This window comes from Diadema antillarum, unplaced genomic scaffold (assembly GCF_040938485.1).
Source record: "Diadema antillarum isolate AM-2024a unplaced genomic scaffold, OU_Dant_1.0 seq00001174_RagTag, whole genome shotgun sequence".
In the NCBI taxonomy this organism is placed as follows: Eukaryota; Metazoa; Echinodermata; class Echinoidea; order Diadematoida; family Diadematidae; genus Diadema; species Diadema antillarum.
Genome location: NW_027271977.1, coordinates 298,886 through 323,174, shown reverse-complemented (window position 1 = coordinate 323,174; position 24,289 = coordinate 298,886). Strand labels below are relative to the sequence as shown.

The window sequence follows — 24,289 nt, the reverse complement described above, 5'->3', positions numbered from 1 at the left end:
ACATAATTTACTTTTTTTAAAATAATTAAGTCATAGGCGTTGTGGGATATTCTATTAAAAATTAGAGAAACGGGGACTAAACATGAAGTTCAGGGAGAGGAGACGGGCAAACACACGCTCCTATATCGGCTGCATGACTGTGTCGATTCACATACACATGCACATAATTTGTGCATTGAATCTGTTCAAAATTTAAATTCATATACGAGAAAAGTACATGCATATAATATATGAAGGGTTTGTTTGCAAAAACCGATAAGTCAATTTTTGAAGATTTTGAAGTACGATCTCTGTTATAAAGTACAAAATAATACCTTTAAAATGATATATTCGTCCACTACATTATAAAGGTATATTTTTGAAGTTATGGTCAAAAGAAGCAAAAACTTTCGTATTATTCTCTTTATTTTTCTTGACCTTAATCGCAAATTATCTCCATTTGGCAAAGATGGACTTATCAGTTGTTGCAAACAAACTTTTCATATATACATAATTATGTACCATACTAGGTATGATAAATCAATATTGATTTCAATTCATTTTCATCTCCTCAAGAGAATATTATAAAAGTACAATCAAACGAAAACAGAAATCGTTTAGTCTTATAACTAATAAAGGCCTTCTTCGTTCGAGACGAGTTGAAGCATTTCTATTTGTATAAAACTATGATACAGGATTGCATGATCAATTCACAGTAAGGTGACAGGCCCACAACTATGGTGACTAATCACGCAAAGCAGCATGATTTTACAGTAATACACACAGCCAAAAACAAGTAATTAAAATTAGACAAAAGAAAAACAAGAAAAACAACCCTGGAATAATGTATGAAAATCAGAATGATATCCATTTTCTACAACTCATGGCATGGCCGGCGGAACCGTGGGGGCCGTGGGGCTGGACGGGTGCCCGCACTTTGTGTACCATACAAAGGAATACATAAGGTGTCATCACTTTGGGCCCCCACACTTTTTTTAACCCGGAAGTACGTAAGTGGCACTAAATAGAAATAGATAGAGATCTTGAAGTGTGAGCGGGGTAAGGTTATGTTTTTCCACAAAGACTTTTTTTTTCGCTTTTCAGCTGAAAAACCCCGGAAATGGAAGGGGAGAGATGAGCTGAGGACCTTTTTTTTTTTTTTTTTTCTTGTCAGCTGGAGAAACGCGGAAATGGAAGGGGTGAGATGAGCTGAGGATCGCTTTTGTGTGTTTGTGTGTGTGTGTGTGTTTTGTTTTGTTTTGTTTTGTTTTGTTTTTTCTTTTGCTTGTTAGCTCATGAAACCCGGAAGTGCCCCCCTCCCACACACACACACACACTCACACACTTTTGAAAACGCTCCGCCGGCCCGTGCATGCAGTATACCAAGCGACTATTATTGTTATTATTATTATCACTGATCATGCTGTTGTAGAATCGTTATCATCATTATTATTGTTACCATTATTATCATCATTATGAATATTAGGCCAGTTATCAAAGGTTTTATCATAAAGTAACGTCTGCTTATTGATGTTGCCTTTTTTTTTTTTTGTCCTTTTCACTTTAGTGATCAGGGCCCATTGGTCTAAATCTATTGAAAAACATAAGAGAAATAACTCTGTAAATACGCTGTTACAATTTTCTCAAAACTCAAAAAAAAATGAAAGTATTTGATGGACGTTATCTCCTTTGATTGAACCACAAATTTTACACATTGCATCACTCAGAAATTACTAGTAAACACAAACACAAGAAACTTTTTGAAAATAGCCATGACGCAAAATGGTGACGGTGCAGTTTTGGGCTTCTTTTTGGAAAGGAAAATAGCAAGAAACTAGTGCACAGCCTATGAGCAAATCTACTATTTGGGCTGTTTTGAAGTTTTGCTAGGCGTTCAGTTCGAGATACTCTTTGGCGTCATAGAGTATAGATTTGGCTTCTACTGCCACGATCTAACAGCGCTCAACAATACAGTAACACGTCAGCCTTGCCAAGGTACACAATGAAAGCAAAGCGTACGTCAAACATGGTTACGCAATGTATTATGTACTATAGAAGAGCGTATAAATATCCTGCAGTCAAAATCTGCTACGTCGAATTTGTGGTCAGAAATTCAGATAGTGTGTACATTTACCGTTAAAGACCGTTTTCACAATTAATACCTATAGAGGGTAAGGACTACATTATTTCTTTGGACCTCGAAAACGGAGAGTTTGGTCCCGAAACGAAGTTCGTAAATAACGTTGAAAATACCGGTAAGCCGGAGTGCATGAACCCAGCCCCACAGCCGCGGTGCCTCGCCTCGGCTCTGTGCCTGGGTCGCCCTGAGGCCCTGTTCGCACGAGAAGCACGTATAATCGCCTAAGTTCCCAACACAAATGTTAACGTGTCGGGCAACGATGAAATTCTTCGTCCAGTGTTCGATATTCTTCTTTTGCCTTTTGCTTTTTCTCGACACGTCGTTCGTCTCAGGGGCATTTGGTTTCGGTGAGTTGGATTCATAATTGTACATTTTCTTGTAAAAAAGAGGTAGGTAACAAGCAAACTCTACTCTAGTTCATCTAACACTGAAAAACAGAATGTTTAGAACTAGAGCTATATTCTAACGTTACTTAGTTATAGAGTCCAGACTCTATGTATAAAAAGGTATTAAATATTTACTAATTAATTCGATCTAGGTTCTACTACAGTAAAAGGTGCAGTAGAGTTTGACTGACCGCTGAAATCGATTTGTAACTTGGCGATGTGTTCGCAGAGACTCCATCTGGCTTCATGGAATATACCCTTATACGCATAGATCTAGACATGAGAGTCGTAAGAGTGAAACAAAAATAGAGACAAACAAACAAACAAACAAACAAACACACAAAGACTCCAGACAGACAGTTTAAAAATGTTGCATTATTCTGTATTTTGTTTCGAAGTACATCGCACATGCTAATATTAATAATCACTCTCTGAAAATAGCATACAACGCACACATACTGAAGTTTTTTGACATGCACTCATCAGAGTAAAATCGCATGAATGAACAGAAATTGTTGTTGTTGTTGTTATAATTTTTGGCGTTGCATTCAAAACTCGAATATTTCACGCCAAACAATTCATTTATTGTATTTTTAGACACCATGTTAATTTTTTTTTTATGAGTCATGTCGAAAAGCTTCAGTATGTGTGTGTTGTATGTTATTTTCAGATTTTGCAGTACGGTACCAAGCACTTAGTCATTAATCACTCTCTGGTGTTTTGTGTTTACCCAGAGTGCAAATTTTGCAAGACTTTTATTTTAAAGGGATCGTACAGTTTTGGTTGAGACCTAATTTCAGGTTTCTAACGTTTTTTGATGAAATAATAAGAAACCTCTTATGAAATATGAAAGAGCATGTAATTCCATGAGGAATTCAACGTTTATTTGATGAAAATTGGTTTTGAAATGGCTGAGATATCCAAAACAGAGCGATTCTAATAAGTGTGGGACCCACACTTTATTACGATCGCTTTGTTTTACTTTGTTTTTGGATGTTTCAGTAATTCCAAACCCGATTTTCATCAAATAAACTTTGAATTCCTCTTAAGATGGTATGCTCTGTACTATTTCAAAAATGTTTTCTCGGTATCTTGCAAAAAGTTAAAAGTCCAATTCTCATCTCCACCAATACTGTACTATCCCTTTAATGCTTTGATTTTATCAACTACCACCCAGGCAAGAGTGACCGTGTTCGTCTAGAGGATGTCTCAGTTCTCACCCTGCATAATGGCAAGATGACTGCAGCCAGACGATCTAGCCCCGTTCCTCAGGTATCCATAGCAACTACCTTTCAGTGGGAAAGTGTCACGATATACTGTAGAACTAGAAATGTTCGCGTGCATTTTAATTTCGCGAATTTCGCGAGCGCCAAGATTCGCGAAATTAAAATGCACGCGAAATTTCTTATCTACACTATATGCATTGAACGCAAGAGGCAATTCGCGAAAATTTCTTGCCACGAAAAAGGCCGTCGGCTCCAATTCGCGAAAATTTCATGCCGCGAATATATCATGTTTTACAGTATCCTTCAATGTTTCTTCAACGTCTCCCTGTAGACCTACAATAAATAGAAGTAACATTGTTGTAGTAATACATGTAGGTTGTGTAGACCTAAATAGGAGTAACATTGTTGTAATAATTATGCATGTATTATGTAGACACAGTAAGTACCGAATGGATGTTATTTATCATTGTAATTATAATTATCATTGCTATTATTATCATCATTATCATTATTATTAAACTTTGATCTCTGCTGTTGCTCTTTAATAAATCCTTCTCTTCTCAGTTTGTAACAAATTTTGTATTTATTTTTTCAATTCAGTAATTACCACAACTTTGTATGCTTAGAATATTTACTACAAATCAATGTTAGTATTGGTGTTATAATTGTTATTATTTGCATCTTTTATGATCATCACTATATGTAGTATCATGATTTTAATATTGGTCTTTGACCTTTGACCTTGCTATGTGTCTCACCTCTCTCTCTCTCTCTCTCTCTCTCTCTCTCTCTAGCTGAAGTGTGTGGGAGGCACAGCCGGCTGCCATGAATTCACACCCCAAGTTGTCCAGTGCTATAACAGGGGCTCCGATGGTTACGATGTCCAGGTATGTGTTGATGGATGCTGTTCTTAGCAAATTGCAAGTGGGTTAATCCTGTCTGCGCCAAGGACTTTGGACAGTGCACAGTAACTCAGATGGGGATTTTCTCTGCCAATCAGCACTCAAAGCCCACATCTATAGGGTTAACCCGTCGAGGACAGACTGATTTTGCTAAGACGCATTTCCCTTAGGCACCTGCCTGAGTATAGTGTACTTGGGACTCGTCCTCAGTGGGTTAAAGTCATAGCAACCTGTACTCAACAGGAAATCTGAAGATTTTTATTGTAACATTTGGTTATCTCTTGTGATGGTATGTAGATGACATTTCAAAGCTTTTGTGTTTGGTCTTGCATGCATTGGCAAACGAATACCTCTATTAAAGTCTAATTTTGTTGACCTACAATGGGAATATGTGAGTATGCTGTCAATTATTGCATGATTTTAACTGTGTAATCATTGAAAGTCATGCCACAATTTGCGGTTGGGAAATATCTTCCAAGACTTGTAGCCGTGTGCCCATAAATGGTTAATAATTATGCATTTATAAACAAACGCAAAGTTGAAATGTCATTAGAAGTAATATCATCATACTACTCTATTGTACTTGGATAAGCATTTGTTCAGTCCCATTCAGTTCAAGTGAAGTTGTATTTCTTTATTCCATTGTCTGTATAATCAGAAATTTAACAGGCATCTGCATAATTCATCAGTATTGCAGAATAGTTAAGACAGTCACAGAAAAATGTAAACTAAAGTTGCAAAGCAATATCATAATGATAGTACATTAACAGGCAAAACTCTAATAGAATAGATTTTATTTTAAAAAAAATGGAAATGCAGGGAATTGTCTTCATAAGCAGAGTTTGACTCGAGGAAGGTGGCCCCAGGACATCAGGGAAATAGTCGTACCCACCATGAAGACAGTCTTTCTTTCTATGTTTTATACCGTTCCCTTACACAACTTGAGTGGATAAACTTTCATACAGAGGCTTTTCTTCAAAGTCTTCCCCATACAGGATTCTAGGAGTTTGGAGGGATCGTGTTTAGTGGGTGATTGATACTGTGTATATTCAATATATTCTGGACATTAAGCTGCATGTTGACAAATAATCCATGATTTCATTGGTCGAAGCGTCGTTCTGTTTTCCACATTGTCCAGTGGGAATGCAAGACCGACATGGACAATGCCTACCGCTTCGGTCAGATTGAGGTGACCTGTGAGGGATACTCCTCGCCGGACGATGACTATGTCCTCAAAGGCTCGTGCGGGGTGAGTAACAAACATACAGATAAAAATGAATACATAGAATGGATTAACCCATTAGTAACTGAACCGACCAAAACTGCTGGTCAGACTACTCCCTAAACCATCCAAACTGGCCGTTCGTTTTTGTTTGTCCAGGGAACAAAAGGCCATTATGTACGGAATCTTCAGTTACTAAAAGGTTAAACAAAAATTGTCCACATCTCACCCAGAGTACCTCTCATGTATTCATCAATTCTCCATATCGCATATAGCTGATATACAGCGATATCAGCTATCGATATCAACATCCGGGTATCTTTTGCTGGGAAGCTCACTTCCGGTAACATCGTAAATCGTATTTTTCCGCTTGGCATCAGCTGCCCAACACAAGGCTGCCTCGCAGGAAAACCCCATCTCTTCGCTCCTGAAAAAAAAAAAAAGCTTAACTGCTTGAGGTGAAATCAATAATTACAAACAGTGTTGCATAGATCGAATTTGCACAGCACGTAAACTGATAACGTCGTATAAAAGCAAGAAAGCCGGCCGGCCGGCCATGCAATTTTTTTTTTTTTTTTTTAGGAATATTTTATTCTTTATCAATGGAAATCACAATGTACAAACAAATTTATACAAAACTCTCTGCACCAATTTCATAATCATTTTCATCAATGGAAACAAAATTTATACCGAAACTTACATGTAACATCAATTAATACATGTTGATACAATTTTTTTTTTACACAATCCATATATACACATCTCTTTTTTACTGTTTTTACACTACTAATCCCTCATTCTCTTTTTGATTTTATTCCTTCATTACATTACAAATTTATTAAATGAATCACTAACCCAAAAATACTTTCTTTTCAACATTCATTCAATCCAACTTTGAATATCAATATCCACTGATTGAAGTTTATTCTTAAAAAAAAACACAAACAAACACAAACCACCCCGACCACCCTTACCACCGTCCATTCTCCCTCTTACTACCCTACCCCATTCCCCCTCCCCCTTCCAAATCCCCCCTCACAAGAAAATCTCAAAAACAACTAAAACACATCTGTCCTGATATACATTATAAAACATGTGCATTGTATGCATTGATCGCCAACTAGCGCGCCAGCACCGGAAGTACCCTTCCCAGCACATCCGGGTACTTTGAAGGGAATTTTTGCTATCGATAGCTGATATCGCTGGACATCGGCTATTTATGCGATATCCTGAATTCTGTCCCACATGGCAAAAGGAAGTATGAGTTAAATGACATTTTTGTTTATTAAATGTTGCAGAGACTCCAACTCTCCCGTTTTCGACGGGAGATCTCCCGCCGAAAACCCAATTTTGCAAAATCTCCCGTTCTCCCGTTTGAGATTTAATTTCTCCCGCCCTGGCTCAATGTCTCCCGTTGGAAAGGATTTCTCACTTATTGCTATCGTATGTTGCAAAAATAAGCCTTAGATAGCACCAGAGAGCATCTGTAACCCTAGGAACTTCGCGCTTCGCACACATAAACTTGGAGTCTCCCGTTTGCAAGGGGTTTCAGGCGGGAGAATCTCCCGATCAGAAGGTGCTTCGAGTTGGAGTCTCTGAATGTTGTTTAAAATTGTCTATGCTTGCCTTTGATACATTGTATATGGTTGATTTAATTTTTCTGTTATTACTTCGTCTAGCTTAGAGTATCAGAAATGAATGTCTATTTGAATTTTGATACCATTTTGTGCTTTGCAGCTGGAATACACACTGGACTACACAAAAGAAGGCATGCAGCAAAACAAGTATGGCCACCAACACAGCTACTATGGGAGTGAAGACAATTCGTACAATCTCTACAAAAGGTACATTGTATGTAGATGTTCTGAAGATGCTGAAGGCATCATGATTTAAATGCATTATCATTTTTGCTCACTGGGTAGGGTTTTTGTGTTGTGGCCAAACAGCAGCCATATGTGGCCCGCTACAACAAAAGGATCCTAAAGTCGCTGACAGGCGAGCCAATCATGGCCCAGAAAAATGCTATTTTCAGGCCTTTCCTTTTATCATTTAGCTTCCAAATTTCGGCAGATGATAGAAGATATATTAGACTACAAAATTATGTACAAGCAGAAATCCAAACGTTTTGACAGATTTTGGTGATCTGATTTCAAACTCGATTTTCTCGGCTCACCCGTCAGCAACTTTAGGATCCTTTTGTTGTAGCGGGTCACATATACATGTAATGTGTGCATTGTTTCTCCTTTCCTTCTTTTCTTTTCTTTTTTTCTTCTCTCCCACCCACCTTGATTCACAATCTACTGTATACACCATATCTGACCGTGCACCTCAAAACGAACATAAAGTCGCGCACACTGATTTTGCGTGAGGACTGAAAATAAGTGAAATGGGTCAACCTTACCGAACTTGACTTTTTCATATTTTCTGAAAGAGTGGGTCTTCTTTTACATTATGCTAAAATTTGGTATCATAAAACGGGCAGGAAAGTGTGTTTTTCTAGCAGTTTATCTCGAACATTTTTGGTAGAATAGTGTGATTAGGTGTGTCTTTAGAATACCTTTTTCATTTCTGAAAAACCTTGTCCACACTCTTCACTTTCAACTCTAATAACTTTTGAAAGGATAGTGCTACTGCTTTGAAAGTTGGCATTGATTATGGTCAGAATGTGTTAATGAGGCATGCTTAATTTCAGTTTAATTTGATAATCACTTCATTGTTGTTACTCTGGTGGTCTACTTCCTGTTTTTTGTCCCATCCATCGCACAGCCAGCACGGTTTGGTAAAGATTAAGCACTTGAATAGACACTGTACTTCAGAGCCTCTTTTCTCAGTTCACACTTTTCCTGAGTTTGTGCTTTCTTTCCAATATTTAGATAGGTTAGGAGAGTCCATTTGATTTGAGTTATACATCATTTTAAAGCTTAAAGTCTGCTCTTTTAGAATATGATCTTAACTAAAAATTCATGTCTGGCGACTTTTTGTTTGTTTTGAGGTGCACAGTCACATATATTTTGCGAGTCTAAATTTTCGCGAATCGGGAATTCCCGACGATTTCCCGAGTGGTTAAATTCGCGATCGTGGAGTCCTGTACTGAACGGAGAAATGTGCATGCGTCCGTCACATCCACATCGGGATCAGAGTCAATATTTTCGCATGTCTTTAATTTCGCGAATAGCACCTGACTCGCGAAATTTGCGAAAATAAAATCCTCACGAAATATTTGGCGTATGCAGTAATCAGTGCACAGGAAATTTAGTGATTTGTCCATGTTTTGCTTTAATTTTACTCATTTTTACTCATGCCGTGTTAAAGTACATGTAGTTGTGATGACTCATTTTGCACATCACGTCTAGACCAAGGGCAAAATCTGTTCTCTCTCTACTTTATGAGAATTGTTACAGAAACAAAAAATGAACAGGTTCAACTTGAAGTCAAGCTTGCTGTTATATGCAAGAAGTACACATTGTCGTGTATCTTGAGTTTATACTCTAGTAGTGTGTGTTGTTATGGTCACACTGTGTGCTTGTTGATTTGGTGCTATCGTGTGTGTTTATACAATTTTGTATGTCTTATGCGTGTGTGCAAACTTCAAAATAATTTTTGTGTGTTTTTTTTAATTTCATTACTTCTGACTGCATTGTATACGATTAGTTTGGTGATATTGCTTGTTTGTATTGGTATGTGTTGACTGTGTATGTGCAAACCTGAAATTGATTTGATATTTGTTTGTTTGTTTGTTTTTTTATCATTCCCATTCATTCACTCTCCACCTGACAGTAAGAAGAAGTCTGGGGGAACTGACTGGGTCTTTCTTGCCATTGTTGGAGTGATGATCTACGTCATGTACAGAACCTGCATCGCAGACTCGCACAACAGATATCCTTTTCAATTTCAATCAAGCAAAAAAAGAGAAAGAAAGAAAAGAATGAAAATGAATCAAACACAAAAGTAATGAAAATTTTCGTTGTTAGCTTTGTTGGCTGTAGTTGACTACTGTTAAAGTCGATATTTTGGCGCAACTGATTTTTTGCGCTCGGCCAGGGAAGAAGAGTTTCGTGTGTTTTTAATTGCCACGGAATCAAGACATCAGCTAACTGGAACATATGGCATGCAAAAATATTCGCGTGCTTTTATTTTCGCGCTAGTTTCTGGTAACGCAAAATGCGCAAAAATTTTGACACCATGAAAATTTCAACTTTTACAGTAATTATTAATGAAGTGCAACATACCAGTGTTTTAGATATCTATATGCTATTTCATCGATTTATTCATAGAATACTTTTTTTTTCACTGTTGCCCCATATGTCAGACTGCATGTTCAGCTTGAATTATAGTTAATCGAAAAATATTGTTTTGTAGGTAAAATTACAAACATTTTTTTTTTTCTGAAACAAACTCCAAGTTTTGCTGTTATCATCCAGATCACAATGCTAATGATCTTTTGCCTGCCAGTGCCTGAGACTTTATTATGGTCAATTGTATTGTCAGTTCAGACAGAAGAATTTAAAAGTCTGAAGAGTATTTAAATTTAATCTTTGTTTGGATATCATACCAGAAATTGTATGCGTGTGTACTTTTAAAGCAAGTAAACATGCTTCCCATTCACAAAGGTTAACAAACTTACCCCTCCCACTTCCAACCCCCCCCCCCCCCCCCCCCCCCCACACACACACACACGCGCTCAAGATAAAGATCATACCTAATCCATTGCTTATGGATGTGGATATCTGGTGGGTCTTGTACAAAGTGTGTGTGGATATTAGGATCTGATGAAATAAAGATGAACCCATTGAGGATGAGCTGGGGGGCATTTCATGGAGCAATTTGTCAGATATTTTGTCTGACAAACTGTTAAAAGCTACTGAAATCCTTGCTTCTGATTGGCTGAAAGCAAATTTTGTCCGACAAGTTGTCGGACAAAATGCTTCATGAAATGTCCCCCTGATTATGCTGTAACAGCTTTTCTCATAGACACCTGCCCAAGTATACTTGGCTGTAGTCTCCAAGAGGTTAAGGTGCAGTCCCTTGGGAGCATGATAGAGTTTGTGATGTGATAATATCGGACTTTTTATCCTTGACTTCCACCTTCCCCCACTGCCAGCCAAAGTGGCTCTGGTTCCGACGATGGCTACCCTGGTCCGAGGGGGTCTGGGTTTGGTCCTGGGGGAGGTGGTGGACCCCCTCCGCCCGGCTTCAGGAGTGACAACTACCCAGGGGATAGCTGCAGCGGTAGCCAGGGGTACAGCCAGGGGTACAGCCAGGGTACCTACCGAGCACCAGGCACCGGTGGAGGGGGAGTAGGTGGAGGTGGATTTTGGACAGGCGCGGCCGCTGGCGGTCTCCTTGGTTACCTCTTTGGAAACAGAAAGTAAGAATCATGTGCTGTGATTTTTTTTTTTTTTTTTTTGGAGGTTCAAGCAACCTCTCTTTCTCTCTCTTCCCCCTTGTCAGGTGGTGAGCCAACCTTTGTACTACTAGCAAAGACAAAATCTAACACAAAACCAGGTATTAGCAATTTCAGATGATAAACAAGGGAAGCAATGTGTATTATGATTAGGGTGTGCCCCTTGGGTGTGCCCTTTGGGTGTGCCCCTTAGGTGCACACTGCATGCATGAGTTGAGAAGACACCAAAGTTGCATTTGTATATGGCTAGCACAGTGGGCTTGCTGGCCATGCTACAAATATGGCTACCAAGGAAAGTTTATGTTGTAATCTAGACATAGTTCTTGAAATACCAAAGTACTTCGAATAACCCTGCCTTATATTATAAGAGATAATAACTGCTGTTGTCAGGAATAGAATGTTTTAACTTTAAGGTTTAAAATGCTGTTTGGGTGATGCTGTATTATGTCCCTTTACTTCATCTCCTGACTTTATAATATTATCATTCCTCATTAACATCTTTTAAACAATTTCAAACTCTTGATAGATCTGTTCATAATGTTCCCTCTCAGGATAGGTATCTATGGAATAGTGCCCTCAATGGGAATAGCTATAAAGTTTAATAATCGCTATCCCCCCAGTATGTGTGTCACACATCTTCTCATTCATCTTGGTGATGTCTTTACATTCTTTCAGTCGTGGCTATGGAGGCTATGGAGGGTACGGGGGGTACACCAGACCCCATCGTGGCTTCTTCTCTACCCCTCGCCATTCCTCGGGATTCTCCTCGGGATGGGGTGGGTCTGGTGGGGGTTTCAGCGGCGGCGGAAGCACTGGCACTCGTACTGCCTCAGGTGAGTAAACATCATTTGTAGGCTGACTTGGACTTGTTGTTTCAAGATACAAGATTCAGTGTTCTGATGGTTTAGGTCTCTGTCTGATTACAGGTATTTTCTTGCTTTAATAAACAGAGAAACTTGATGGGAATAATGATACTACATGTAGATCCTTGCTTCAGTGCACTAAAAGTGCAAGAGTGACCAAGGGATCAAAATGGGTGTACAACTGATGTCCATTTGTTGTGCCATCACAAATACTAAAGGTCATCTGCTTTATCCTCTTTTACCTAATTTGGGTCAAAGATGCACTCAGGGCATTTTCTATAATTTGATGCTATGCATCACAATGAGGTGAAAGGGAATTTCAGGTCATAGGTTAAAGTTCATCTGCAGGACTCTTATTGAGGCAAAATAAATTTGGAACTGTTTTTCCATGCGTGACAAAACATGGTCAGAGATGCACTCAGTCGATTTCCATGTTTGGTTACTGTCCAGGGTCACATGCTCAGGTCAAAGGTCATTAGAGATCAGAGGTTATATTGTACCTGCAAGACTTTCTTGACATAAAGGCTGGCAGCCATACTCAGTTAGCACATTTCACATGATGATAGTCCCTCAAACCTTCTCTACCCGAATCAATACAATCGATATTTATGAATTTGTAATGGAAACTCCTATGCTTTTGCTGTTACCTTCAACTCTTCAAGTCACCACTGATTCATTTACAGACATGTACATTTCATACATGGGTGTATTGAAAAGAGTACAGTTGGCTTTGATCCATTTATCCCATATACATGTACAATGTATGTTCGTGGAATGAGCATTCTGAGTTGTTCCAAGTGGATACCACACAATCCAGCAATTGCTGTCTTCACAGAAAAAAAAAAATAATGTTCTTGCTGAAAGGTCTGCACAACATACAGGATCAGTAAGCAGTCACTGGAATAATACAATTCTAAAGTATTGAGATGACATTACATTCTGATAACTTTAGTCTGTATCTTTTTGTTACACAGGATTTGGTGGAACCCGACGTCGATGAAAGCCTTGGTAGACCTTTGCTGCAGTGTTGTCTTAAATACTGGAGAAACCTACTGATGGGGAAGTATCATCCAGACTCCCAAACTGTTGTTTTGTTTGTTTGTTTGTTTGGTTGGGGTTTTTTCAGGCACTATACAGTGCACTCCTGTTAGAATGAACACAGGGCCAAAAATCATCATCTAGATATCTTTATTAGATTCTCTGAATTTTTACAGCTGTGAAAACATGAGCAAAGACAGAAACAATCTTTTTCTGTCATTTTGCTTGTTTCCTGAATATATTTATTGACTTATTTCAATTTGTGTGTGTTGTATTTGAATCACTTTGTTAACTTTTACATGTCATGTTTGAATTATCAGACCTTTTGGTGTGTTATAATAATTACTCAGAGCAAAAGTGTGTTTCTGTAGGTGGCAGAGAAAGCCATTTGATACTCATACTATCAAAATAGTTTGCATTTATTGTTTTCTTGTGATTCCAATGCTACAATTATTGTAACTGTACTCACATGTGTGTATGCTGTCAATTAAGTTATTTTAATACAAATGCATGCCATATTGAAATATATACAGTGAATCATGTTTGTGAATTTTTCAGGTTTACTACATATGTACACAATGAGGCAGGTATGCTGCCCATACTGTTTTGGACATCAAGTGGACATGCATTGCTAGTGGTCTGTACATTTTTGTAGCAAGCAAATGGAGCTTTGAAGAAAGCATTATATAACACCTAGATAGATCGTGTCATTTGATTGGTTGTTTGCTATTGATCATTGGTCCCATTTTACTCTGACGTCATCATTCGTGCAATTGTGGCACCAGTTGCCGTGCTATCTTGGATCCATACGATTTGCTCCATCGTACACACGCCGCTCAGTGAGCACTCCCTCGATCTTAAATCCCACACATTCTCTCTTGTTTCTAATATCATAAAACATCAAATGACAAGGATCTATTTTATGTGTTACATAAAACAAATAAGAAATGCTTTCATTCGTGAAATGGACAGAACGTTTCATTCGGTGAAAGATGACATCAATGATCCATTCAACTCGGCTGTGCCTCGTTGAATGGATCATTTGTGACCGTGCACCACAAAACAATCAAAAAGTCACACCCCTTGATTTCATGTCAGGACTCAAAACAGGTGAAATGGGTCAATTATGTCAATTTCAGTTTTTTATGTTTTCTGAAAGAGCTATCTTTCTTCTACATTCTTCTTTAGTTGGGATCATAACACAAATGGGAAAGTGTGTTTTCAGCAGTTTTTCTACAACCAGTTTTTTTGGGAGAGTATAGAATGATCAGGTATGTATTAGAGGCCCCTTTTCATTTCGTGAAATCCTTTGTACACTCTTCACTTTTAAGTCTAATAACTTTTGAAAGGACAATGCTACTGCTGTGTAAGTTGGCATTAATCATGGACAGAATGTGTTGATAGAATATGCTTAATTTCAGCTTAATCTGATAATTCCTTCATTGTTGTTGCTCCGGTGGTTGACATCCTGTGGTTTGTCCCTTTCATCACACAGCTAGCGCAGCTTGGTGAAAGATTAAGCGCCTGAATAAACCCTAGATACTTCAGAGCATCTATTCTCAGTTCACACCTTTCCAGAGTGTGTGCTTTCTTTCTAGTATTTAGGTAGTCCATTTGAGTTGAGTTGTACACCATTTTAAAGCTTAGAGTCTGCTCTTTAAGAATCTGCCCCTAACTAAAAATCTATGTCTGGCGACTTTTTGTTGATTTTGTGATGCAGGGTCACATTTATCTTTCACCTCATGGAATATTCTGTCCATTGCACTCATAAACATTCATTATTACTATTATGCTCTTGTTGTATGGATTCAATTGTGAGGTTTTTATGCTGCAAGAGTGGTACACATAATGTTTCGTGAAGTTAGTACTTTGCACTGAATCTGGTAAAGCACAGATTGGTTTGCCTTTATTTGTGCATTCCTGCTGTAGGCACTATTCAACTGATACTGTACACACATTTTGTGTACCTTTGTGTTTCATCTTGTATTTGCAGAATGGGCAAAGATGGTCATGCCCTACTGCAAGATATTCCAAGTTTATGACACAATTCAAATGTTGGCATAATTATATTATCAAATACATGTACAACGTGTACTAAGCCTGAAACAGCTCTGGTGCTGTAGATCAGAAAATAATGTGGATTGGAATTTGATAGCCTCCAACAGAGACTCTAGATCTATTCCTCCATTTCATTTGCTCTTTTTAGAAATCAGTATGTCATTTTCAGATTCAAAGATAGAAAAATGTATTTCCTGTCTTTGTGGTTCAAGGTCACAATATTTCCCAGAGGAATATTGCTCTAAGAGGCACATGTCTAAACACTCTGATGCTTTGATATCATAGTGTACTTCACTAGAGTCTTTATTACCTTGAGTATTACCTATTACCCTCCACATACAGTATTGTCATTTCTCTTTGGCGTATAATTATGTAGTATACTCCGCTCTCATAAGCATTGTGTTAATTTCGCAGACTCTATTAAATCTCTTCTTGTTTTTCTCAAGACAAATCATTTTGCGCATAATATGTATGGTGCAATGCAGGATATATATGTACATGTATGTCTATTTTTTTCTTGTTTCCCCCAAATGGTGGACTTTTTCTGTTGTAGATAAATCACTAAACTTGTGTATACAATTGTACTATATCTTGTAAAATACTTTTGCCTTGACAAAAGAAAAGAGGAAAAGAAAAAGTAATGAGATCGGCAGTTTATTTGTTTGTTTGTTTTTTGAAGGTTTTGAAGGTTTTAATGGATATGATGATTACTGTGAAACAAGGAATGTTTGCGTGCATTTTAATTTCGCAAATTTCGCGAGCACCAAGATTCGCAAAATTAAAATTTAATGCATGCCAAATTTCTTATCTACACTATATGCACTGAACGCCAGTGGCAATTCGCGAAAATTTTGTGCCGCCAATATATCATGTTTTACAGTAGTCTTTTCTTTGTGCTAAGTACATGTAGTAGTGTTTTTTGTGCTAAGTCTAAAAGTTGTTCTCAAAACAGGATGACATTTCTGTCTTGTTGATTTACCACTTGTGAGCTTTGGGTGAGATAATCTTTTTTGAGGTATTTTTTATGCTTGTTTCAAATATGAATCAGTGAATCCCCCAAATTTTAAGCTGATGCCCATCTAGCAGTCAGAAGGTCATGGGTTTGAATCCCAGCCAAATACTGATATGCATGCCCAGAATTTTGATCATGTCTGTTAGGCAGGTGTTTTGATGACCTTGAGCAGGCGTTAGTTCTGCTGCAACGACTGTAAACCCTGCACAAATCAAATGCAGTGGGACCAAGGAAACATGCATCAACCCAAGCAGAATTTAACATCCCTATAAATTGGTCGTATGTACAAATTGATTAAAAAGGGGGGTGGGAGATGGGATTATTGTATAATGTTAAACATTAGGCAGATTTTTGTTTTGAATTATTATCAACAGATACATTCAACACGGTGTGAATTTACAAGAGGAATTGTTATTTTTTAAAAATAGTAACATCTTGCTACCAGTGAAATTACCTTTTTTTTTTAAATCAAAATTTTGTTGCATCAGTGTTCTTCATTACAAGAGTCTAGTGTATTGTATGTGATCCTGTAAACACTGAAGTGCCTCGGACAATAGTTGATAATAATTAGCTGTAAACGTTGCTCTTTTCTCTTTTAAAGTACAACTGTGTTATAATACACATGAACTGTATGTATATCATGTATTTATACACTGAGAAGAAAAAAATGTATGTTATAAACATATGTAAAGCAATTGCCATTTTTTTTTTTGGTGCCATTTGGCATTTTTGTGTAAATAAAGTCTTCATTCTGTGACTAATGAATCACTAAAGGTGTACGATGCACGTACGTTCATTAAGCGTGTGTGTGTGTGTGTGTGTGTGTGTGTGTGCATGCCTGTTTCAACATGTTTCCCAAATGTTCCATGAAAGACGTATTGAAATATACTGTCTTCTAGATCAATAATTAGTTGGATAAAAAAATGCGACGTTTTGTCAATTATCAATCGGCTTCTTTGGGTAAGTCTGTTTCCAGTTTTTTTATTCAACTAAAAAAATTATTGATCTAGTACTTCGACTGGATGATTGAAAAGAATTAACCTCAGTCTATTGTGTCTTCTAAGTTGAAAATAATTATGTCCAAAACTTATAATACTTATCAGATTGCTACACAAATAAGCATACAGATTGCAGTACATGTACATCCCATTTTGAAATGTCATTACATGTACATCCAGATCACTCCCAACACTCTAACAGAAATCTGTCAAAACTGCACATTTCAACCAGTCAGTCACTCAAGGGAAACAAAAATGATTTGGAATCCAACTTCATCTTATCATATTATTTAATAGGTAACTGTCATCCCAGCATCTTAAAAACACTGAACACCTCACTAATGGTTTCATTTCAAGAAATTAATCCATTAAGGGTTTAAATTTCGTTGATTTCGGGATTTTTACATTTTGAGGCTATAGTGTGAGATTCAGAAACACTAGCAGGAAAGAAAAGTAACCAAATAGGACTTCATTTGAAAGAGTCTCTGGATCATTCTTTCCAGTGAAAGATTGACCATGGGATAGATATTAATTGACCACTGGCCACGTGCGACAGGTGGCCACTACACACAGGTTCTCTAACACTTTCGTCCCGTCTGAAAGTGTTCAGAGTGGCTGCTGAAACAGGTTGAACTGTATACCATAGAAGGCATAGTCGTGTGATAGCAACAGCAGGAGAATCCCCTGAACTTCTCACCTCCAAGGAATATGTCTGAAATACAGTACAATGTATTACATGGACTTTACCAGATTGTCATTCCTTATAGTCGAAGCTCCACAATAACAAGCCCATGGAATATTCACATTTTCTTACTGTACGAGAAAGCCTTGCCAGAAATCAAACAAGCATATTGTGACACACATTCATTTGCTGGCAAACACAAATTGGTGACATACATAATATATGATTATCTCCCTGAACTTGAGAGACTCCTGGGCCCCATTTCATAAAAAAAGTTGATATGATAGCAACTCTTGCTGGAATGGCAATTGCCATGGTAATGAGAAGAATCCAGCTTCCTGATTGGCTGTTGCTAGTGGAAGTTGGCATTCCAGCAAGAGTTGCCATCCTATAAACATCTTTTAAGAAATGGGACCCTGGTTTACCATATTTCAGGGACATAGTAAATCCATGAATCGAAACTGTAGATAACTTTGTGAGTAATTATATTCATGATTGAGAACCACAACAGAATGAGAAATAAGTACAGTGTAATCTCATTACAAAGAGGTCACGTGTAACTAAAATCTCCTTTCACAAGGTATATTGTAATTTTCTAGGTCCCAACTCTTTATATTTCCTTTGTGTTTTTGTACCCCGAAATAGTGAGATCCCCAATATAACAAGAAAATTTGAGTGGTCCAAGTGCAGTGAGCAATGCTCTACCCTGAAGAAAATATATGAATTTGTGCTACAGAAGGCAATACTTTGATTCATTGTTAATTTCACGAATTATCAGTTGCCTCATAAAATCTGTGCGAGTAACACTAGCATGCCAAATATCTAGCATGCACAGTATCTCAGGCAAAAGTTTGTGGCAATGGGGATTTGGGGCATACATTCATTGTTTACTATTAAAAACACTTCCTACCCTACGAATAGTTTTATCAGGAATTCACACACATAGCAATCTCATAAAGCCCACTAGTGTTTCCCAAGTACTGTATCATCTATGAATCACAGCTGTACTTGTAAGTCAGGTGAATTTTTTTCACTTAATCCAATTACAGAGAGATGTAATCATTTGAAAACTGTATGCCTCTATCAACCTTTGGTACAGAGACATACAAAGTAATGTTGGTAAATTCAAGGAAATGGGGAAAAAACACGAAATAAAACGCTATGTTTTAAATAAACTTTTTTTCTTCACTACTATGCTGTACAGGAGATTTCATATCATACACAATGCGCGAGGTCCTTGCTCTGTTGAACGCCTCTCAGGCCAGAGGGGGCGCTGTTCATGTAGACAATTAGTTTATCACTCTGCTCCATTGTGGTCACCAACCAAGCAATTTTGCTTGAAGTCTTGCTTGTATTTATGAATGCATCCATGGTTGCAGTCATGCTATACATTTTCTGCAGGTAACATTAAGAGCTTCCGAGGGGCATCTCAGGTATAGAATCTCCAGGTCATGTCCAAAAGAGAATGCTGATTGCCATGGCAACACAACAAACAGCAACATAGGGACTCTTCCTCTCTCCAATTCTTGCACATTTCCAAAAGATTCCGAGTAAGCTGCATTGTGGGTGGCAAAAAGAAATCAACAGATAAACATGCTCAAAAGTCGGCACAGTTGTAATTAACAGTTACAGTTGTACAGCATATATCTTATAACATAATGAGTTATTACTGGTGTATAACCAGAAAGTTTTGCCTGCACAAAATTTTCATGAATTTAGCAAGGAGCCAAGATTCGTGAAAGTAAAATACATAGTACACATAAAAGTTCTTGTTTATACAATGCACCTGATGTCAGTGGCAACTTGCAAAGCTTCATGCTGCAAAAAAGAAAAAAGGCCATCAGGTGTAATTTATGCAAGTTATATGCAGTTAATGTTGCTGGTTTAACAGTATGTTGCAGTAAAAGTTTATTGCAAGAGCATAATAAGGATAGGTAAAGACAAAGCACTCAAATCAAAGAGAAATCAATCATTCAATTTTCTGTCATTTTTTTTCTTTTATCACTGTAATTATACCTACTAGTAACAAGAATAACAAAAATTTGTAATGCATAGGATGCACATTTTGTCCTTGATGGCTTGAGAAAACTAACCTACATAATTAGACACTGCACACTTCTGGGCTTCATGAGCTAAGAACAAGCAAACAGAAATAAAAAAAAAAAATTTAAAAAGGCCTTCAGCACAACTTATTGTGCCACTTCCGGGTTTCCCAGCTAACAAGCAAAAAAAAAAGGTCTTCAGTGCAAAAACACTTCAAGGTTCCATTCTATCTCTAGTGCCACTTCCAGGGTAAAAAAAGTGGAGGGGCCCAAAGTGGTGACACCTTATGTATTGACTATTCCTATGTGTGGTGCAAAAAAAAAGTGGGGGGCCCTCCCCTCATTCCGCCAGCCATGTACTGTGTATCCATCAAAGACAGAGTTAGATTGCTAGCTAGCCATGGAAACTTGCTTGGAAATACTTTGATTGACAGTTAACTAGCTTTACATTGTCCGATCTTTAGGGAGCTTTCGATTTTTGCGACGGGGAAGTTCAGAGGAAAAAATCATGTTCTGAGCATGCGCAAAAATGCACGTCAAGTCGATCTATTTATAGCTTGCGTCGTCCGAGTTTTTCACTATGCGTTCTGGGCTATTTTTACGTCCGCTCAATTTACGATGTAGAGAGCTACTTCATGCACTCATCATACGGGGGCACCATTTTATTCTTATTTTTACTATGTTGCGTCCCAGCGTAATCTAAAGCAACTTTTCAGCATGACGCAAGGGGAGAGGAGAACGTCCACCTCAATCGTTGTCTCAAACATCCACGCCACAAATCTAAAGCTCCCTAATGAAGATGGCGGCAATTATCACAAGATCCAACAGTGCCCTCTTGAATACTGGATCCATGTACATAATAATGGTTGTACCTTTACAGTCAGTGCTAACAGGATGGTTTGGCATACTCGGTATAGGAGGCAAATGGATTGATTTATGCAAGGCAATAAACCTCACCCTTCCTTGTTTTTGTCCAAGAGGCGAGGAGCCAACGCCCGAACGTAGGCACAGGTGCAGATCAGCAGAAGGACGACCGTCAAAAGACTCTGGAAGTTGAAGAGTGCAGACTTCAGGGAAGAGAGATGAAACGGGTGAAAAGGGGTTAATGAGTGTAATGGCTCATATCTATGTATCTAAATTGACAAGAAATCACTTGAGAATTATGAATATTCAGCAGCAGAATTGGGCTGTGCACATGATATACAGTGTAATATCCCATTTCCGTTCAAGAATGAAATAACAGTTTCAGGTTTTGTTGATCACATGTACACAGCTGTACGAGGTGTAACTTGTGTAATACTACGATGAGGTACTTGTTGAACTGAATTCACAAATTAATGTAACAAGTAACAAAAGAACATGATAAGAACAAACTATCATGGATCGGTGTACAAGTAAAACATTTAGATAAAACAGTAAGAAACATACACAAAATATGAAATTTAATATCACAAATCATTATGAGCTGATTTTTACCTCATCATTCTCTATTATTCTTCTCTCACCAGAAAGCTTAGTACAAAGAGAAATATTTAAAGGACAAGTCCACCTTCATGTACATGTGGATTGAGTGAATGCACCAATATTAGTAGAATACATCAGTGAAAGTTTGAGGAAAATCCGACAATCCGTTCAAAAGTTATGAATTTTTAAAGTATCTGCGCAATTACTGCTGGAGGAGAAGACTACCACAGTGTGCGATGTCACATGCGTACAACGATATAACGAAAATAAAAAGAGAATTTCACAAAATTTTACTTTTTGAATAAAGTGCACATTTCTTGGACTTGTTACTGATGTACAACTGTATGTTTAGGATAATATTATTCCCCTTGCCTTCTGAAAGAGAGAACTCGAGTGTTCTTTTGTTACAAATGTATGTGAGAAAAGTGAAAATAAGGTGAATTTTCTTTATACTTGCTTTATACCGTTGTACTCATGTGACATCACAAGCTATAGTAGTCTTCTCATCCTGCCATGATTGAGCAGAAATTTTAAAAATTCATAACTTTTGAGCGGATTGTCGGATTTTCCTCAAACTCTCACTGATATGTTCTACTAATATTGCTGCATTCACTCAACCCACATGTCTACTTTAAAGTAGTGGCTAATGTGTGTGTGTGTGTGTGTGTGTTTTAATCTGTAAAGAAGAATCAGTACAATCATAGTTGGGAAAGAAATATGTACAAATGTTACAATATCAAAGAAACTCACCATGCTGGCAGTATAAAAAGCTTCAGTGGGACAACGATGAAGATGCAATGACGCTCTGAGTCATAAAATATCAAGCACTGATGACAGTCTGACTCTCCAACCTGATCAAAGTTTCTGCACACAAAATAAGAATAATTCAGAGGAGATGCATTAACTTTCTTTAATAAAACAGTCATAGACAGAGCTATTTACCTGTTGCTTTTTAGTCAGTTTCTGTACACACACACACACACACACGCACACTTTTTTTTATTGCAGAGGGAATCATACATGGGTAATCAGGTGCAGTAATAACAAAAAGTTGATAAAATTGTAAGTATGATGACTAGACAGTGTACTACATTTTATGCAGAGTACATACAGTACATGACAAACTAATGCTCATAATTCAATTTCAATTCAAGATGCATAGATCTATATATACTGTAAAAGTGGTTTCTTTCGCGTTGGTTTTATTTTCGCGCTTTTCACGCTTTGAGGTTGAACCGCAAATTTAACATCACGCGAAAATGTTTTGAACTCGTCGCTTGTTACAACGCTATCAGTATCATTACAGACCGCGAATTTAAACACTCGCGAAAAAGTCGGCACCGATGGCAACCGCGAAAGTTTCTGTACACGAAAGAAACCACTTATAATATTCCAATCAGATCAATCAATTTACAGGAGCTGTTTTACATAATAAATAATAAAAAATTACAGTGATCCAAGGGCATGTCCCAAGAAGTTACACAGAGCATGATGTATGATGCAACTTGTGTTGAGATGCCCTGTTTTGTCTATCACTATAGGAAATTGACAACAGCAATGATAATAACATAAACAAATATATCAGTGTTTTATTACTTAATGGTCGGACTTGCATGGGCATGGCATAATCAAAATGAATCAACGATATTGAAAATCATTTCTTTGACAATGAAATTTTTGGCATCTTTTATTCACAAACTGCTATAATAACAACTGATCCAGTACAATAACTAAGGAAGGTTAACAAAATAGAGCTGAAGAAATAAGTTTCAGGTTTTTGTAGTCTAGATCCGATCCAAAAATAAAGGCACTCCCAATTAACCCGTTCCGTACAGGAACCTTCTTAATGGTTTCCATCCTACAGAAAAAAACATATATGGGACTGCACGGTTTTTCTTGACTGGAATTTACTGGGTAGTGTCGTTGCGCATTTAAGATTTACATCGTGTACCGAGAATCACCAATTCAATTTTGGTACCTTGTTCACATTTACTAGGACGAATTAGATGGAGTGAAAATGTTTACCATGTAGGGGAAAGTTGTCTCCGGCGTTGTCTCCGGCGACATCCCAGCACCAGCCCACCTAACAGAACTCCCCTTTTCCACAAGATCCACGTACACAATTTGTATTTCATTCATTTTCACAGCATACACGTACAGTGATGTACTGGATGCTGATTTCAGCAGAAAACGTGGATGGCGTCCTAACGGGAACACGTACAGTGAAGTCCCAGTAATCACCATGTCTAGGCCTACAGTTTGTTAAAGGAAGAGTTTACCTTCATAAACATAAGGATTGAGAAAATGCAACAATATTAGTAGAACACATCAGTGAAAGTTTGAGGAAAATTGGACAATCGATGCAAAAGTTATGATTTTTTTAAATTTTTGTGTTGGAACCGCTGGATGAGGAGACTACTACAGCTTGTGAGTCATATGCGTACAACAGTATAAAGAAAATATAAAAGAAAATTCAACATATTTTCACTTTTTTCGCATAATAAAAGAGCAATTGACTTGCCTCTTTCTAAAGGCAGGGGGAATAATATTACCCATAACATTTATCGGTAACGAGTCAGGGGAATGTGTTCTTTTTTCAAAAGATGGAATTTTGTGAAATTCTCTTTATATTTTCCTTATATTGTTGTACGCATGTGACATCTAAGTTATTCATATACTGCAGTAGTCTTCTCATCCAGCGGGTACTGCACAAAAACTTCAAAAATTCATAACTTTTGAACGGATTGTCTGATTTTCCTCAAACTTTCAATGATGTGTTCTACTAATATTGCTACATTCTCTCAATCCTTATGTTTATGAAGGTGAACTTGTCCTTTAAGCTAGGTTACCGGTGGAAATTTTTGGATTAAAAA

General features: G+C 37.6%; 1 protein-coding gene across 1 annotated transcript; it reads left to right on the top strand.

The window, feature by feature from the left end:
• The first annotated feature begins 2,061 nt into the window (after window positions 1-2,061).
• LOC139744422 (store-operated calcium entry-associated regulatory factor-like) lies at window positions 2,062-13,156 on the top strand. Its single transcript, XM_071654862.1, has 9 exons — window positions 2,062-2,466; window positions 3,683-3,777; window positions 4,526-4,618; window positions 5,772-5,882; window positions 7,593-7,699; window positions 9,633-9,731; window positions 10,951-11,223; window positions 11,935-12,092; window positions 13,097-13,156. The coding sequence occupies exons 1-9, from the start codon at window positions 2,358-2,360 to the stop codon at window positions 13,120-13,122; spliced, it is 1,071 nt and encodes a 356-aa protein (XP_071510963.1). The 5' UTR covers window positions 2,062-2,357; the 3' UTR covers window positions 13,123-13,156.
• Window positions 13,157-24,289: the final 11,133 nt, after the last annotated feature.

Bases quoted from the DNA above. Each gene is read 5' to 3' on its own strand.
- LOC139744422 (XM_071654862.1), top strand. From the start codon at position 2,358: ATGTTAACGTGTCGGGCAACGATGAAATTCTTCGTCCAGTGTTCGATA. The intron at 3,778-4,525 runs GTATCCATAGCA...CTCTCTCTCTAG, and splicing joins GATCTAGCCCCGTTCCTCAG to CTGAAGTGTGTGGGAGGCAC. The intron at 4,619-5,771 runs GTATGTGTTGAT...CACATTGTCCAG, and splicing joins CCGATGGTTACGATGTCCAG to TGGGAATGCAAGACCGACAT.